The 17212-nt window shown below is 51.6% G+C and overlaps 1 protein-coding gene across 1 annotated transcript in view; it reads right to left on the bottom strand.

The window, feature by feature from the left end:
* Positions 1–2436: 2436 nt before the first annotated feature.
* CCDC30 (coiled-coil domain containing 30) overlaps positions 2437–17212 on the bottom strand; it is a 34505-nt gene continuing 19729 nt past the window's right edge. The window contains exons 10-24 of the mRNA XM_053997246.1: positions 16777–16875; positions 16015–16155; positions 14463–14600; positions 13495–13652; positions 11938–12178; positions 10388–10561; positions 9562–9771; positions 8850–9007; positions 8258–8405; positions 7648–7769; positions 6054–6195; positions 4485–4621; positions 4088–4199; positions 3261–3328; positions 2437–2659 (exon numbers count right to left, since the gene is read on the bottom strand). Of these exons, the coding sequence (XP_053853221.1) occupies positions 2437–2659; positions 3261–3328; positions 4088–4199; positions 4485–4621; positions 6054–6195; positions 7648–7769; positions 8258–8405; positions 8850–9007; positions 9562–9771; positions 10388–10561; positions 11938–12178; positions 13495–13652; positions 14463–14600; positions 16015–16155; positions 16777–16875 (2271 nt within the window). The remainder of the gene's footprint in view (positions 2660–3260; positions 3329–4087; positions 4200–4484; positions 4622–6053; positions 6196–7647; positions 7770–8257; positions 8406–8849; positions 9008–9561; positions 9772–10387; positions 10562–11937; positions 12179–13494; positions 13653–14462; positions 14601–16014; positions 16156–16776; positions 16876–17212) is intronic.

Here is a 17212-nt window from a genome sequence, read left to right as displayed (position 1 = left end):
CAAACCTGCAGCACAGCCCCAGAGAGCTCCAACGGTGCCATTACAATCACAGATTCATTTCCTGTGTCAAACCACTCCACATGGCCTCAAGCAGGGATTTACCCAGGGACATCCCTTCTGGGCAGGATGAAGGGAACAAGCCCATCAATCTGTCCCCTCCAAACTGCAGGTTGAACTCTCATCCCCTAGGTAGGTACAAAATCGGGGTATATTTCATACCTTCATAACCACGACTGTGCAAAGTGCTGTGGGAAGGATCGTGGTCAAACCTCCTGTTCTCTGTGGTCCCAGTGCACAGAATATTCCTTGGTAGGAGTTGTTGGGCATCAAGCAGAAGAACGAGGCCATGCCCTGCTCCATGTTCCTCTCAATGCCACATCCACACAAACCAAGGGACTTCCCTCTGGTTCTGCATCTGCACCATTTCTGGGCCCTGTCACATTTGGAGCTTTGCATTTTCTTCCCTGTTTTATGCTTCCAGCACTGGGGAGGTCCCACCTCAAGTACTGTGGTTGTTTTGGGCCCCTCACTACAACACAGAGCTTGAGGCACTGGAGGGCTGTGGAAAATTGCCCATCCTGTTGTGTGGGCACAGAGCTGCTGTGAGGTGAGGGAGAACTGATGCAGCTGTTCCAAGGCATCTCTGAGGTGGGATAACCCAGGCTCTTGGGTTAATACATCCCTTGGAATGGATGAAAGGACACTGAATGATTGGTGTTTACACACATACATACATACATACATATTTTTATATATCTGTCACATTTATTTTAACACTTTGGTTGCAATGGAAGTCACCTATGTAGCCATTTTGGTTATTCCCTTTAGAAATATTCCAATATAAAAGTATAAAAATAACACTTTAGAAAATACACAAGGAAAGGAAAGGAAAAAAGAAAGGATTGGAGTAGAGAGTGGAGAGGAAAGGTCTCACCACCCATGGGTGCAGTGTCAAGACTTGATTATTGCAATTTCAGTGTCCACAGTCAAAGTGATGGTCACAGTCTGGTTCCATCAGGGGTGGAAGCTCCAAAAATACAAAGTTCAGTGGGTCAATACAGGCTCAGGCTCAGTGGGAACAGCCAGGTGTTCCCTGGGTCAGCAGTTTTACATTGTCCAGTGTAACACTGGGGTCATGCCCAGTCCTCGAAGGCCTAGAAATGAGTCTGTGGTCCCTTCGGGGTCTCTGATGGTTTGTGCCCTTCTAAGACCTGACTCTGCCTCTCCCTGAGTGCGGCTGAGGCAGTTCTGCCCCATCAGAAGGGATGAAACCCCACAGCCCCTCCATGGGAGTGTTCCTGATACCTGCCCTGGGGTCTGGGGTAGCCAAAGGCTCGGTGGGGGGCTCTGGGGTAGCCCAGGGCACAGGCAGAGGGATGAGGATGCACTAAACTCCCCCAGGCAATGCTCACACGCACTGTGGTGTGCACAGCCCAGGGCTCTGTGACACAGAAAATCCCATGGACAGGTTCTGTGCACCCCAAAAGGCTCCTTGAGGGCTGTGGGGAGCCCAAACAGGCACAGCCAGGGGCCGGGGACACCCAAAGGCAGTGCCAACAAAACAAACCAAGGGCTGGGGATACCCCCCAAAATGGACACCAGGGCTTGGGATACTCTCTAAGGGACAGCCAGGGTGCAGAGGGGGCACACTGAGGGGTCCAGAGCTCCCTAAAATACACAGGGAGAGCCCAGGAAGCACAGAAAGGCCCATGGAGATGCACAGCCACGCTCTGTTCCCACCTGATCTGCAGTTCTGATCCTGCTGCTGGCATCCTCAGGCTCCCTCCACTCCCTGTTTTGCATGGCCTGATCTCTCTCACTCCCACCCCAGCATCCTCAGAGACAATGAATTCCAAATGTCTCTCCTTTTCTCTCCTGGATGCTCATATCCCTCCTCTCTTCTGCCCCTATTCCATGTCCCTTTGCCCTTCCACCTCCCTCAATCTCATTTCTGACCCCTCTGCCCATCACATCCTGCCCCCAGAGCTTCTCTTTCCTCCCATCTTCCTTCCCTACACATTCCCATCCTCTCCCCAGTGCTCAGATATCCATTTCACCTCTGCACAAAGCTGCACAAAGGGAATGCTGAGAGCATGGAAAAAGGGCAATGACAGTTTGTGTGCATGGATTGTGGGCACAGGGTAAAAGGGAACTTCTCTAAGTTTTATTTATAAAATTTATACATTTGGACTGGACAGGGTTGAGGGAAGACCCCTCTACCACTGTAAGGAGTTTATCTACAAATTCCAGCCTCCGGTGGACCTGGAATCACACACACATTCACAGGTGGACAAGTAAAAAAAAAAAAAAAAAAGCTGTGGAATCACTGAGTTGGAAATACCCCAGAAATGGCGGGGTCAGTCCCTTTGGCAATCCTCTTTGCAGGCTGTGTCCCGTGGCCCTGCAGTGCCGGGGGGCTGCACCGACGCTCGCGGCTCAGAAGCCGTCGCAGCCGAGCCCGCGGCTCCCGTCCTGCGGGGCCGCGGCCGCGGGGGCCGCGCTCTCCCCGGGAGAGGCCACGTTCAGGTACCCCAGCTCCGACGGCTGCCAGGGGGACAGGCAGAAGGAAGAATCCTGGCTCTCAGCCTCTCCCTCAGGCTTTGTGCTCTGCGGGGCCTTCAGGGCGCCGAGGGGCTCGGGGAGATCTCGGGGTGGGAAGCTGGAAATAAATTTCCATTTTCTGTCATTCTGTGGAGTCTGAGTAAGCCTTACCAACACCTCTGAGCAGCACAGAATGACGTTGATGCTCTTCTCTTGGACCGAGGCTCCTCCTCCAGGCAAGGAAGGGACACCTTCAGCCAGCCCAGAACCTGCCTGGACCATCCCTCACCCCAACAGTGCCTGGGGCTGTGACCAAACCCCCGGAGCTGCATCTCCAGAGCTGCAGGGCCCCTCTGCCTTCCCCTCATCTGGTTTGGCACGGATTGGAATGGAGGAACACATCCCAGAGGGATGTGGGACACAGCTCTGGCCAGACTAGGACTCCAAGTCTCACCACCTCTTGTATAAAGACTCCTCCAAAGCCCCTGAGCACCAAGATTCCTAAATCCCAGAGTGTTCCCCAAAATATTCTGACAATTGGACTTCTCCATCCCATCAGCTGACAGGTTTCAATACCATTTTAATGCCATTTTAGTACTATTTTCCCTAAAATTTGACCAAAAAATAACAAGAAAGGCCTCTGGGAGGTGAAAGCACAGGGTGGAGCAGCCAAAATGCTCAAGTGGCTCATCCCTGGCTCCCCCTCCCCCCCACGGTACCTGGCACGAGGAGGTGGCAACACCTTACTCTGTGGTTGGCGTTCAGAGCCAGGAATGATCTTCGAGTCCTGGAAGGAGGAACAGAGACTTTGAAAGGAGGAGGTACAGGTCAGATGCTGAATTCCAACAATTCCTGGTCTTCCAAGCTCTCCCCCAGCTTCACTGAGAGTCCTCTCCCCCAACTGCAGCCCCACAGAGGTGCTAATCAGGGATTTGGTTGTCCTTTGGGTGTAAATTTATACTAAAAAATCCAAACCAAGCCCCACCAAGGCCAGGTGAGCCCCAAACAGCCCTTTCCCCCTCAACAGCTCATTTCCAGCCTACCTGGAAATTAAAAATCTCTCCAAATTAAAAGTCCCAATTAACTCCTAAATCCACCTGGTTGATTTGAAAACTCTTTGATTTCCTAGATTTTCTCCATTTCTCCTGCCAAAGCTCTTCATTAACATGGCCAACTTCCACTCAGCTCAGGAGTTATTGCTCAGCTTGGCCTGAGGAGGGAACATTCCTCCTGGCAGGAGGAAAATTCTCAATCTCACTTGTAGGGCTGGTTCTTCTTTCCTAGAGCCAACTTTACAACTGAGGCCTTTGAACAGCTCTAAATGTGCCAGGTGAGATTCCTGTCCCTGTGGAAGGGGATTCCCATGGCCAGCAGCTCAGGGATGAGCAGAGGCTGAGTGTAAGGAGCCTTCAGCTCCTCACAAAGCCCCTCCTCACCATATCTGTCACCACCTTTTCCATCTCAAGGGATGGATCCAGCTCTTCCTCAGCCCCTCAGACATCAGGTTCTGTGATTCCTGCTGATCCTAGCCCTCCTGGGGTCTCACCTCAGTGTTGGGAGTGGGGCTGCTCCTGGCAAGGCGCTGGGAGGAGGCCACGTGGCTGGAGAGCTGGAGCTTGTCCTGCAGCCGGGCATTCTCCTCCTCCAGGATCTTCCCTCTGGGCATGGCACAAAGCACAAGTTATTTTCCTTCCAGCCATGTTCCATTTTCAAAAGGGAATTTTCTCTTCCAGCCTCAGAGCTGTTGCTTCTCCACAGCCTCCAGCTCAGTGGCGAGGTCTTGGATGGGAAAACGGGGTCATTACATCTCTAATTACAGCCATGAAAGCACTGCACCAATGGCTGGGGCACAGTCTAGACTTTCCTCTGGAATTCTTACGAGAAAGAGGCACAAAACCAGGAAAAGGGAGAATCCCAGGGGATGGACATCAGCAAGGGCCTACCTGCTCTGCAGGGAGGGAATCCCAGACCGGAGGCTCCAAGGGGACTCCTCTTGGTCTGATATTTTTTGGAGGAGCCGTCGCCTCTCCTGGAGTAATTTCTCATTCTCAGCAGTGATCTGGGCAATCAGCATCTTCCCCTTAGGGTGGTGGAGAAGGAAAGAACAACCACCAGTTACTCTTGACTCTTCTGTGCTCTCAAACCTCAGGGCTTTCCCAAGGGACCACCATCAAGGGTGCCAGCTCCTAAAAGCTTGGAGTCACCACCCCTGCAAGTGCCCAAGAACCGTGTGGAGGTGGCACTTGGGGACATGGTTTAGTGATGGTGGGTGGATGGTTGCACTTGATGAAGATCCTCACCTTAAAGGTCTTCTCCATCCTCAGTGACTCTGCAATGCAATACCCTGTTCGAGGTAAAATACCCCAAAAAGAGGCTCTGGGGTCACTTCCCAGCAGGAATTGCTGAGGCAAAGGGACATGGAGCCCAGCCAGTGTCAGACTGGGATTTGAGGATGTGGCTTCCCCCAAGGGCATTCCTGAGTCAGGAATTTCCTTTTGGCTTTTTGTTACTGCAGGTTGGTGCCCCTGGTCCCTTCCTGCAAGGAGGGACTTTGGACAAGGGCCTGGAGTGCCAGGAAAAGGGGGATGGCTTCCCACTGCCAGGGGGCAGGGATGGATGGGATATTGGGAAGGAATTGTTCCCTGTGAGGGTGGGAAGGCCCTGGCTGAGGTTGCCCAGAGCAGCTGTGGCTGCCCCATCCCTGGCAGTGTCCAAGGCCAGGCTGGATGGGGCTTGGAGCAACCTGGGACAGTGGAAGGTGTCCCTGCCTGTGGCAGGGGGTGGGATGGGATGAGCTTTAATGTCCCTTCCAACTCACACCATTCCCTGAATCCATGACCACTCCCACAGAATCACAGAATCACCAGGTTGGAAGAGACCTTAAAATCATCGAGTCCAACCCAACCCCAACACCTCAACTAAACCATGGCACCAAGTGCCACATCCAGTCTTGTTTCAAACACATCCAGGGATGGTGACTCCACCACCTCCCTGGAGAGACCATTCCAGTACTTTATCACTCTTTCTGTAAAAAACTTTTCCTCATATCCAACCTGTATTTCCCTTGGCACAGCTTAAGGCTGTGTCCTCTCTGTTCTGTCAGTGCTGCCTGGAGAAAGAGCCCAACCCTGCCTGGCCACAGCCACCTTTCAGCAGCTGTAGAGAGTGATGAGGTCACCCCTGAGTCTCCTTTTCTCCAGGCTAAACATCCCCAGTTCCCTCAGTCGTTCCTCACAGGGCTTGTGTTCCAAGCCCCTCACCAGCCTCATTGCCCTTCTCTGGACGTGCTCAAGCATCTCAATGTCCTTCTCAAACTGAGGGGCCAGAGCTGGACACAGCACTCAAGGTGCCAAGTACAGGGGGAGAATGACCTCCCTGCTCCTGCTGGCCACACTGCTCCTGACACAGGCCAGGATGCCATTGGCCTTCTTGGCCACCAGGGAATACTTTTGGAAGCAGCGATGCCTCTGCAGCCTCCCCTTGCAGGAGAAGCCCTGGATGTGTCCTCTCACCTTTTCCACCTGGAGTTTCGACTCGCTGAGCTCATTTTCCAGCTGTTTGATCCTGCTGTCCCTCTGTTTCACCTCATGGATGAAGGTCTCCTTGGCCCTGCGAATCCTGTCCTTGTGCCGGAGCTGCATCTCGTTGTATTTCCTGGGAAAACAGGGACGACCAGCAGGCTGTGAAAGGCACCTGTGCTCGGGGCCACCATCCAGGCAAGAATGTCCCAGGTTTATTCAGGCTCTTCCAAGTCCAAACTCAGAGGCTTAGCCATGCCCCAGCTTCTCCTTCCTGCCCAGAATGAGCACATGGACTGTCTGGATGCTTTCACTGATCATTTTGAGGGTGGTTTTGTTGGAAAATTTAATGTCATCCAAATGGAAATTGATAAAGGAAAAGGACCCAAAGGACTTCCAAAAGTGACTCCCAAGCTTTACAAATCCTTGTGCTCATCCCTCCCAGCTCTTTAAAACAAACAGGGCACCAAAACTGGAAGTTCCAAGGCAAAGATAAGTTGGTTTTGTGGGTGAGGATGTGGATGGTTAAGGGAATGACGTTTGAATGGGAAGAAAATTTAGGAAAACCCTCTAAGATCACCAAGTCCCACCATTCCTCCTCCAGCACAGCCTGGGCCACCCACCCATCAATCCCCAAGTACCACATCCACACATTGGTTGGAAAATTAAGAATTATAAACAGCAGTGGACAGGTCAAGAGAAGCAAGAAGAACCACTTCAGTGGGAGCTTCTTTGAGTTAGGACACTGGGGACAAGTATTTTTCCTTCCTGACACTTCTGATTTTTGTTCTTTCCCTCTTGTCAATTTGGGCAAAGTTCTTGTTTATTTTTATCCATTTGGGATAGAAGGGAAAATAATACCAAAAAAGAAGACACATTTCTACCATATAAGGGATATTTGCCCATGTTTGCTCAAAATTCATGATAAAAAAGCTACTCTGCTTCAAATTAACCAAAAGGGCTCTGGGGAGAAGGGAGCAGCTCCAGGGAGAGTCTTTGCTGACACCAGACCCAAACCAACACCCAGACCATCCTCCTGTGCAGCCTTCAGCCACCAAGGAGAGCAGGAAGACTGGGAGAGCTTGGAGTGTCCACCTGGAGAAGAAGAGGTGCCAGGGAGACCTCAGAGCCCCTTCTAGGTCCTAAAGGGACTCCAAGAGAGCTGAGAGGCACTGGGGACAAGGGCCTGGAGTGCCAGGACAAAGAGAAATGGCTTCCCACTGCCAGAGGGCAGGGTCAGATGGGACACTGGAAGAAAATCCTTCCCTCTGAGGGTGGTGCCCTGGCACAGGGTGCCCAGAGCAGCTGTGGCTGCCCCTGGATCCCTGGCAGTGCCCAAGGCCAGGTTGGACAGGGCTTGGAGCAGCCTGGGACAGTGGAAGGTGTCCCTGCCCATGGCAGGGGGTGGGATGGGATGGGCTTTAAGGTCCCTTCCCACTCAAACCTGTCTGGAATTCCCTGACAGCAGACATGGAGCTCACTGCACACAGGCCTAGTGGATTTAGTGCTAAAAGCCTGAATATTGGGCAGGAAAGTCCACACCAGAGCCAAATCCAATAGCAGGCCCAGGCAGGTTTTTGGGCATTACCTGACATAGAGATCCTTCTGGTTCAAGAGTCGGACACCTTCCTCATACAGGGCTTTGTTCTCCTCCTTCAGCAGTGCCAGCTGCTCTGAGAGCTTCTGATTCTCCTTCTGGCACTGCACATGCTGGAAAAGGGCTGGTTTTAACTTGTGTGTGGCCCCAGCTGGAGGGGCCCCTCTGCCTCCCATCTGCCTGGTCTCCAAAGCTTCTCTCTCACCAATCCCAGTGGTTCCCACTACAGCCAATATCCAGCCAGCCAGCCAGCCCCCCAGACCACTCCCTTCTCCCCCTAATTAGTGGGATTTTGTTGCAGAGAGAGGCAATGAACCCTCCCAGACAATGGACTCTGCCAGAATTTCCAAGCAAAAACTCCTGCAAGATAAATGGAAGGAAGAAACCACCAACCCTTCCTGTGCCCTCAGAGCTGCATCCCAGGAAACCAGCTGGCAATGGGACTCTGCTTTTCCTCCACTCCTGTTGAAATCAGTGAGATCTGCAAGGGCTCAGCCCCTGATCAGGTGTTCCCAATTCCAGCAGCTCCCAGGAGCAGATCCCAGCTCCTGATGGTCCTGTTGCCCCTTGTATGATGAGGAACCCCCTCACTGTCACTCACCTCACCAGCATCCAGCTTCTTCTCATCCTCCAGGACATGCAGGGTCTTGGCCTGGAGCTCCACGTGCATCTTGGCCAGCGACGCCTCAGTCTCCCGGGAATGCCGGAGCTGCTGCCGGAGCTCCTCCACCTGCTGCTCCAGGAGCCTCCTGGAAACATGATGGGGTGGCAGTGAGAGCTAGAGGGGGATGTGCCTCCTGCCCCCAAGGTGTCTGTCTGTCACCCAAAACAGCCCCTTGCTCCTCTTGCCCCGGCTGACACGGAGGGGACAAAGGGATCAGCACATCCCAGTTGTGTCATGTCCCAGTGACACAGGAAGGGGGGATGATGTACTGGGATCATTCCCAGCTGCACAGGGAAGGGGCTGTTGGCATCACTGCACTGACAGGAGAGGCCACAGCCCTTCCAAGGCAGATGAAGCCTCCAATCATCTTTTAAATCTCAGGAAGGGGGAATCCCTGGAGAACTCCAGGGATAAGGCAGGTCCAAAGGGAAGACAAGAGGTGAAAGCAGTAGTTTGGGTCTCCCTGAACCCTCCCAGGGCAGACAGGAGCTGCTGGAGGGCTGGCACAGCCCCTGCACAGCACAGAGACCTTTTCAGCTGCTCCTCGTGAAGTTCCTGCTGCACTCGAGCTTCATTTTCCCGAGCTTCCTTCAGCTCCTCCTCCAGAAGCTTCTTATCAGAAACACGAGCCTCTGCCAGCAGCAGCTGGTGCTGGGAATCCTTCAGCTTTTGCTGGAGTTTTGAAACCTTGGGACATAGATTAAACTTTCTGAATGTACAGGCCAGTGTCTGAATCAGATCCCTCTGATTCCCCAGTGTCTGAGGCATGGGAAGGAAAGATGTCCTTGTTTTGACTCTAAGTCTATTAAAAGGAAAAGCTTTTGGACTGGCTACTAGATTTTGGACCAACACTATGTCATGAATTCCCAACAATCTTTTTTCAACCCAATTTGATCCTGCACACATCAAAAGAGAACCCAGTGATTCCTGCAGGAGCATGGCAGTATCAGTGCCATGGAAAACATAAGGTTTTGGAACTTTTCAGCCAGTAAACAGTAGGAAATCTTCTCAGTAAGAACAAGATCGGGGTTCCCTGTGCCTGTCAGCCCCACTATCAGTATTTCAGAGACATTGGGTTACCAGACATGGCTGGGGTAACCCATTGCCTTGATTATGCTCCTGGCTTTCTTCCTACAATATTAAGCCAAGGGATCACAAAAAGGAATTTGGGGAAGCAAACCTGCTTGCTTTCTGCACTAGAGCTACACAGAAGTGTCAAACATACCCCAGCTTACACTCACCTTCTTTTGTGCTTCTCCTGCTCTGGATTTCTCCTGGGCCAGCCTCTCCTGGAGGCTGCTCTGGAGCTTGTCAGCCTGGGAGCACTTGGAGAGCTCCAGTTCCAGCTCCTTGACCTTCTGCTGGCTCCTGTCCCACTGTGCTGAGAGGGAGGAACATGTTTCTGTGGTGTCCAAGAGTTTGGCCCGGGCCTGCTTCAGCTCAGTTTTGACCTGAGATCCCAGAGAAGAAATCAGATTTATACTTCAGCATAAATCAGCTGGAATGGCTTGGCTAGGGAAGGGGAACAGGGTTCCAGAAAGAGGAATCCTGTTCCACAGAGGAAGTAAAGCATGGTTTATTTGGATGCAGTGAAATTTGTCACAGAATCCCAGAGCACTTTTGGTAGGAAGGGGCCTTAAGGATCACCTCATTCCAGCCCCCCATCATGGGCAGGAACACATTCCACTATCCCACGTTGCTCCAAGCCCCATCCAACTTGGCCAGGAACATTTCTGAGGATGAGGCAGCCACAGCTGCTCTGGGCAACCTGCGCCAGGGCCAGCCCACCCTCACGGGGAAGGATTTCCTCCCAATAGCCTGTGTAACACTGCCCTCTGGCAGTGGGAAGTCATTTCCCCTTGTGCTGGCACTCCAGATCCTCGTCCAAAGTCCTTCTCCAGCTCTCCTGGAGCCCCTTTAGGCCCTGGAAGGGGCTCTGAGCCTTCTCTTCTCCAGGTGGACACCCCCAGCTCTCCCAGCCTGGGGGGAGATGGGCTTCAGCCCTCGTGGCCATAATTGCCATGGACCTGAGGCAGAGCACACTGGGGAGCCTGGCTCTGTCCCTACCTTGGTGCATTCCTGCTGGAGCAGCAGATTTTGCCTCTGGAGGTCGGCGTTCTTCTCCCTCTCATACCTGAGCTCCCTCTCAGCGGAGCTGCACAAGTTCTGCACCCGCCGCAGGTCTTGGCGCAGCTGCTGCAGCTTCTCCTCCTGCTGCTGGAACCTCTCCTCAGACAGACCCTGCAGGAACAGCAGAAGTGACACAGAAATTAAGTCTAAGGCAAGATAAAGGTGATTAAGGAAGGCAGAAGCCAGTAAGATTTAAGGGCATTTGGGCAGGAAGATGATGCTGGCATTTCTGTGTCCCTGCACTATGTCCTGTTCCCTTCTCTGCTCCTGCAGGGCTTTTAAAAGCCTTGTGGATGTGGCTCTTGGGGACATGGTTTGTGGTGAACAGGTATTGCTGGGTTAATAGTTGGACCTGATGATCTCAGAGGCCTTTTCCAAGCTCAGTGATTCAAACATTCTCTCCATCACCTCAGAGAAACCAATACAACTCCTGAGGCTGAGGGGGAAGAGGTGATAACCCGGGTGAGGGAACAAATCCCTGTTGAAACAAATCCGTCCAGTCAAAGCAAAGCCACTGGGTCACTTTGGATTCTTGTACCAGAGTCTCACTCAGGCATCCAAGCAGGAGTGACACAGCCAGCCCAGCTCCCAGAGGGATCAGGAACAGGAGAAAGGTGAGTCCTGGCAGCGGGACAGGAACACAACAGGACAAAGCCTGGACACTGGGAGGTGTCACCGACGGTCTGCGATGGCTCTTGGGAGGTAATTGATCTCCTTAGCTCACTCACCTTCCCAGCACACACACCAAAGCCTGGGTTGGACCAAAGCCTTTCTTTCCAGCATCACTTTCATCTCTTGATCTGCATTCCCAGTTTGCATCTTCACCTTCTGCTCTTGGAACCAGACGGAATTCACTGGAGACCAAATCTGCCTTCTCAGATAATCCCCAGGTAAGTTCCCCAAGCTGGAAAAAGTCTTGATCCAGCACTGTGGGATCTGGCAGTCAGTCGTCCTGGAGGTCCATTGGCTCCATTGGTTTTGTGGGGTTTTCCCCACCTCCTCCTATCAGGATCCCTTCCCACATCCAGTGCACTCCTTGTGTCCTGCTCTGCTCGGATGATTTGCTGCTTCTTGGATACAGCTGGACTCTGATCCTCTACTTCTCATTCCCACCCTGGCCGTACAGACCACCCTGTCCTCTTTTCTCTCCCAAATCTTTGCACAGAAGCTGAGCTCCTCCTCAGTCCCCCCATCCCAAGTTCTTCCATCATTTCCTCCCTGTTTGGCAGGGACACCTGCACCTCCCTTTCTCTTTCAGCTCGCAAGGTGAGAAAGGTGAAAAAATTCCACTTAAATAACTTATTTCTGCCATGTGTAATCAGTTCAGTTTATCCAAGTCCCCACCACACCCAAAAGCACAACACAAGGCAATTAACACATCCCTAATTTCCAACCATCGACAGGGCTGGCTTCCAGCCCACTTTAATTACGTTTTGCCACTCAATTAATAACAAAAAGCAGGGTGAAGATGGCAAAGCTGCCCATACCTGTTTAAGGCTCCCCTCTAAACTGCCTGCCGAGCTCTGCCATGGGAGAAATCTGTTCTCCCTCTGCTCCAAGCCTGGGGTCATCCTCCTCGTGTCTCCACTGGGGCCCTGCTCCCAGGCACTCCGGATGTCACATTTGAGCTGGGCAATTTCTTCAAGCAACATCCGTTTCTCTTCACTGCTCTCTTTGAGCTGCTTTTCCAGCTCCTCCTTCTTCTTGTTGCTCTCTAGTAATTCAGAGCTTGAAGGAGAAATAGTAAAGGAGAGAGATAACTACACAAATCCAGGGAAAACACCCTTAAAGGGGAAAAACTTGGGAGATGATAGTCCAGTGAAACACTCAAGCACTTCAGGAGGCTCCAAAGGGGATTTGATCTCGGGTGCAGCAGTTCTGGGCAAGGGTCAGTCTCCCTGGGACACTTCCCACAAAACCACGTGTGTCCAAAGGCTCAGCTCTCCCCAGGAAGAGGTTACAGGCTGGCTAAGGAATCCTCACACAGGCACAGGAGCTGCCCTGGACTTAAAGTCACAGGGAAGCACTGGAATGGGGGCTCAGGTGTCCCAGTCCAGCTGCCTGACTTATCTTCACCCAAACTCCATCTCCATTTTCTCCATCCAAGATCAAAGCTGTGGCTCCCTCACCCCTGGAAGTGTCCAAGGCCAGGTTGAACGGGGTTTGGAGCAACCTGGGATAGTGGAAGCTGTCCCTGCCCATGGCAGGGGGTGGAATTGGATGAGCTTGAAGATCCCTCCCTCCCCAGAACAGTCTGGAATTCTGTGATTCTGTGTCCTGGATGTCCAGGCACTGGCACAGGTTGTCCAGGCTGGAATCACCATCCCTGGAAGTGTTCAGAACACTGTGGATGTGGCACTTGGGGACATGTGTTAAGAGTGAACATGGCAGTGTTGGGAAACAGCTGGACTCAATGATCTTGGAGGGCTTTTCCAGCCTGAATGATTCCATGACTCCTTAGCAGCTCCCTGCTGCCTTCTCCTGGTGGTATTTTATCCCAGTACCAGTTACACAGGTCACTATAACCATACTGGATTTAATCCAAGCTTTTATTTACTAAGGACAGATGAACACCTGAGCCCAGATGCTCCAGCTCCAAATTTCTCCTGCTCTACTCAAAAGGGGGTTGGACCAACACCTGCTGACACCTCCTCTCCAAAGACACCCAAATTCCAAGGGCTACCCCTATCTCCAGTGGGACTTGGACTACCAGCTGCTGCCAGCAGTGAGCCCTGAGGAGCCCAAACCCACAACAGGAGATTTTTGAGACCCCCTTAGTTCAACTTCAAGGGAAGAATCCTCCTTCCTAAGGACAGCTCCCATTTAGGCTGCTCAGAATCTGGAAGAGCTGCAGAAAAAATCTTTAATCCTGGCTGATCCTGACTAAGGAAAGTCACCAAAATCAGAGATGCTGACCCAAGGACCAGATGAAGATGCCAGGCCCATTTTTGCCAGAAGCAGCCCCACAGGGAGTTGGAAAAGGCTCAAAACTTAATTCAGCAAAGACAGGAGCAGAAAATACCACAGGCTTTCTTAAGGTTTACCAGAGCAGTTCTTGTTCTTTCCTCAGGTTTTTGATCTGTTCTTCCAAAAACACTACTTTAGCCATCTGTTCCTCATAGGTCTTTGCATCTGCACAGGGATCTTCCTGTTTCTGCTCCACTTTGGGACTCTGTTCTCTGTCTTGCAGGACTTCAGAGGTCTGTAAGGTCAGAAAACACCATGACTTGGATTTCCTTTGCTCTGATTGAAATCTTTGGAGCCATACAGGGCAATCTGGGGACTCCAGCAAGGCATGGCTTGTGGTTCTGTGGCTAAATCATTGCAGTTCTTCCCCCTCAAAGACACGTGTGAGTCCTTTTTCCTGCATGGAAAGTAGCTGTGTCTAAACTACCACCAAGCCATGGTTCTTTATTTGATTTCATCCTACTGTGGCACAGCTGCAGCTCCCAGGGATTTACAGCATATGCCAAAGCTCTTTACAAAAGCAGCAGCTCTTGGCAAACCAGGAGGGGCACAAAGTGTGGGTTCAGGTGGCTCTCACAGAGGTGCTCCAGCTCCACCCCAAACACCTCCCTAGGGATGGCTTCTCCACTCCCAGTGTCACCTAGCCCTGTAACACCAGGTAACAGCACACCCCGAACAGGAGACTTGAGGAGAAGATGGCAAGAAAATAAGAGGGGCAGGAAAGGAGGAATGCATCAGGACAGAAGAACTCGCAGCTGAATCACACCTGGAGTCTGCCCAGTGTCAGATCTGCTGCTCACCTGTGATGGACCCAAATCCTTCAGGCACAAACACCATTATCCTCACTAAACACCTACTTTGACTGCTAAAGCTTTTTAATCAACAGCTCTTCCTGAGCTTTCAATCCCAGGTTATCTCCTGGTATTTCAATCCCAAGGCATCTTATCTACACCAGGACAAATTTGCTCATATTTGAGCAACACACCCCAGCAGCTCCTGCCTGCACCAGGTACCACAAGAACTGGGAATTCTTTCCATGTCTCACCTCTGGGTCTAGCAAAGCACTGTCTTTGTGTAGCTTCTCATGGGATACATCCACAAGATCCCTGCTGGCTGGTGTTCTCTGGAGACTTGGGAAGGTGTTTATGTGGCTTGTGAGCTCTGAGTGGGAGTCAGGCAAACCCTGGAGAGGTAACAACAGAGTCAGTGGATGAAACATACCCCAAAGGACAAGCTCAGGAAAAGATTTCTCCTCTTAAGTGTCCAAAAATCTCTTAAAAACAAGGAGAGATTTCCAGGTGACAGAACCCAATGATTTCATGCAAATCTTGTTTCCAGCACCGTTGGGAAATGGTTCATTGCAGAACAGCTGCTCCATCCAAAAGGAATGAGCCCATGTGGGGAGCCAGGAATTCACCAAATACATGCAAAGGTCTCTATGCTAAAGGCTGTTTCAGTCTAACAAAGGGCTCTGGGTCCATTCCTCCTGATCCCTCTGATGAGAAAACAGTCCCTCCTTCAGGGAGACCACTGGCCAGTGGATGGCTGAATTCCAGCCAGACTTTTAGGGATGGATGATTTGGATTCAAAGATCCCTGGATCACAAGTAGGCTGAAGTACTGGGAGGCAAGAGTTCAAAAAGGACTCTTCCCATTCTGCCCACCATTCCCCAGATCAGACAATTCCTTCCCATGTGTGTATTGATAGACTGACCCAGCCTCTTCCTCCCAGCCAGGCTGTGCTCATCCCAAGCTTTGATCCCGAGTTTTAGTGTGGATTTGCTGCAGCACAACTAAGCCCTGGCCTCTAGATGCCACTGTTCCTCCAGCAGCGCCTGAGTCTGCGGAGTTCTGCCAACAGCTCAGGACTTCCATGGATTTTCACTTGGATTCAAGGAAGTGACAGGACTCACAAACTGATCTAAGGCCTCTCAGAGTGATAAAAAATGGGATTTGTCATGGCTGTGCCCCCCCCCCCCCCCCATTGCCAGTCTCCCATTGCCAGGTCCCTTTGTCCAGGCCACAGATCTGTCAGTCTCCTAAATATTTACCCTAATTTTCAGCATTTGTCCTGGCAGCCCTTGGACAATTTTGCTGGCACCACTCACTGTCTCTCCTCTGTGGCCCAGCTGGAACACAAGAGTTCCAGCAACATTCCCAGCAGGGAAACCCCCAGGAATTGATTTAGCACCTAAATTGGTTCAAGCCAAGTGTGCCAAGGCCCTTGGGGAAATCCCAGAAGTGCTGGGATCCCGGCAGGATGCTCACTTTGCTCTGGGGTGTTCAATTCCTGAAATTAATGCCTGAGTCTGAAAACTCCCACTCTGCCCTCTGGAGAATCAGGGTTTGGCTACAAAGTCGGAATTACTGATTCAGTATTAGATTCACTGAAAGGAAAGTAAATTCTGGAGCTAGAGGTGATGCCATGAGATCAGCTGGATTAAAAACCCTCCACCAAAGGTCTGAAAGTGGCTGGGCTGCAGAAATGCATCAAGAGGTGCCAGGCAATGAGTGTGGGGAGCACCTGGGGATGTTTTCATGGAGCATCCAAAGGCAGCTGGCTCCTGCAGGGAGCCCCCCCACAGGGGCTGGACATACCTGGCTGCCCAGAACCACCTTCTCAGCCTTCAAATCTTCCCGCAGCAGCTCCAGCTCAGATGCCAGTTGCTTTCTCCGTTCTCTCCTCTCTCCAAGCTGACTTCCCAACTTGTCTATCGTTTCCTGACAGCTTTCCAACATCTGCAACAAGAAATGTTCAGAGTCACTTCCACAACATTTTTTCTACTCAGAGAGAAGCAGATTGCAGGGTATTTGTCTTCTAGGAAACAAGGAGAGGAGAAAAACAGTTCTCCAATGTTTCCAATGGAATTCCTACACCTCTTATCCAGGGCTCACAGAACCTCCACTGACCCAAAACACCTTGGGAAGCTCCTCTCCCATCTCTGTCTGCCTGACACACCAGGCAGATCCAATTGTTGGGCTGGCAAGGAACAAACAGACAGGAAAGTTAACCCAGAACCTGAAGGGTATCAGCTTTAAATGTACCTACACAGCCCCTGGTTTCACTAAACCCTAAACAGGAATTGAGCACCTTCACACAGGTAAAAACTTCACACTCATGGGGAGACAACAAACTCCTCAGCTGGCAGAGCTGAAGGCAAGACAACTTCCTAAGGGGAGAGTTTTCATGGAGATCACATTGGCTGCTTTCCTCCAATAATCCACCCACCTGCATGAGCTGAGGAGCTAAAAATCCTCAGGAGAGGGTGACAAAGAGCATCCCCAAGAAAGAGACACTTCAGATGCTCATTTAAAACATTTCTAAACAGAACAGTTCATTTCCCAAGGAAAAGCTCTCACCTCCTGCATCTCCTGAGCTCCAGATGTCACCTGCTCGTTCCCATTCATCTCACTTTTGTTCTTCTGCACCTCAAACAACTCTGTTTCCAAACTGGTGATCTGAACATGGACAAATCCCAAGTTAAAACCAAACCAGGACTCACGATTAAATGCACAACTACCCCTAGAGTGCTCCTGGTGCTGCTGTTATAGGATAAGGCCCATGCTGGAAGCAAGGAACAGGAGGGGATGTGCATGGCCAGCTCCAGCTCATCCCTCATCCTGCTGCTTCCAAGGAGGAAGGAGCCATCTGGACTCAAGCCAGAAGAAGATGGAATTCTGCTCCACAAAAGGAGTGGAACCACCAAGGCACGTGGTGAAAACTCAAAGCTTCCACCACATTGTGGTGCTCCCCTGACACAGAGGACCCCAAGACACCCCAGTTTAGGTGCTGGGT

Source organism: Vidua macroura, chromosome 23 (assembly GCF_024509145.1).
Source record: "Vidua macroura isolate BioBank_ID:100142 chromosome 23, ASM2450914v1, whole genome shotgun sequence".
NCBI classification, from domain to species: domain Eukaryota; kingdom Metazoa; phylum Chordata; class Aves; order Passeriformes; family Viduidae; genus Vidua; species Vidua macroura.
Note: the sequence above shows the minus strand (reverse complement) of the source record. Positions and strands in the feature narration are given on the sequence as shown.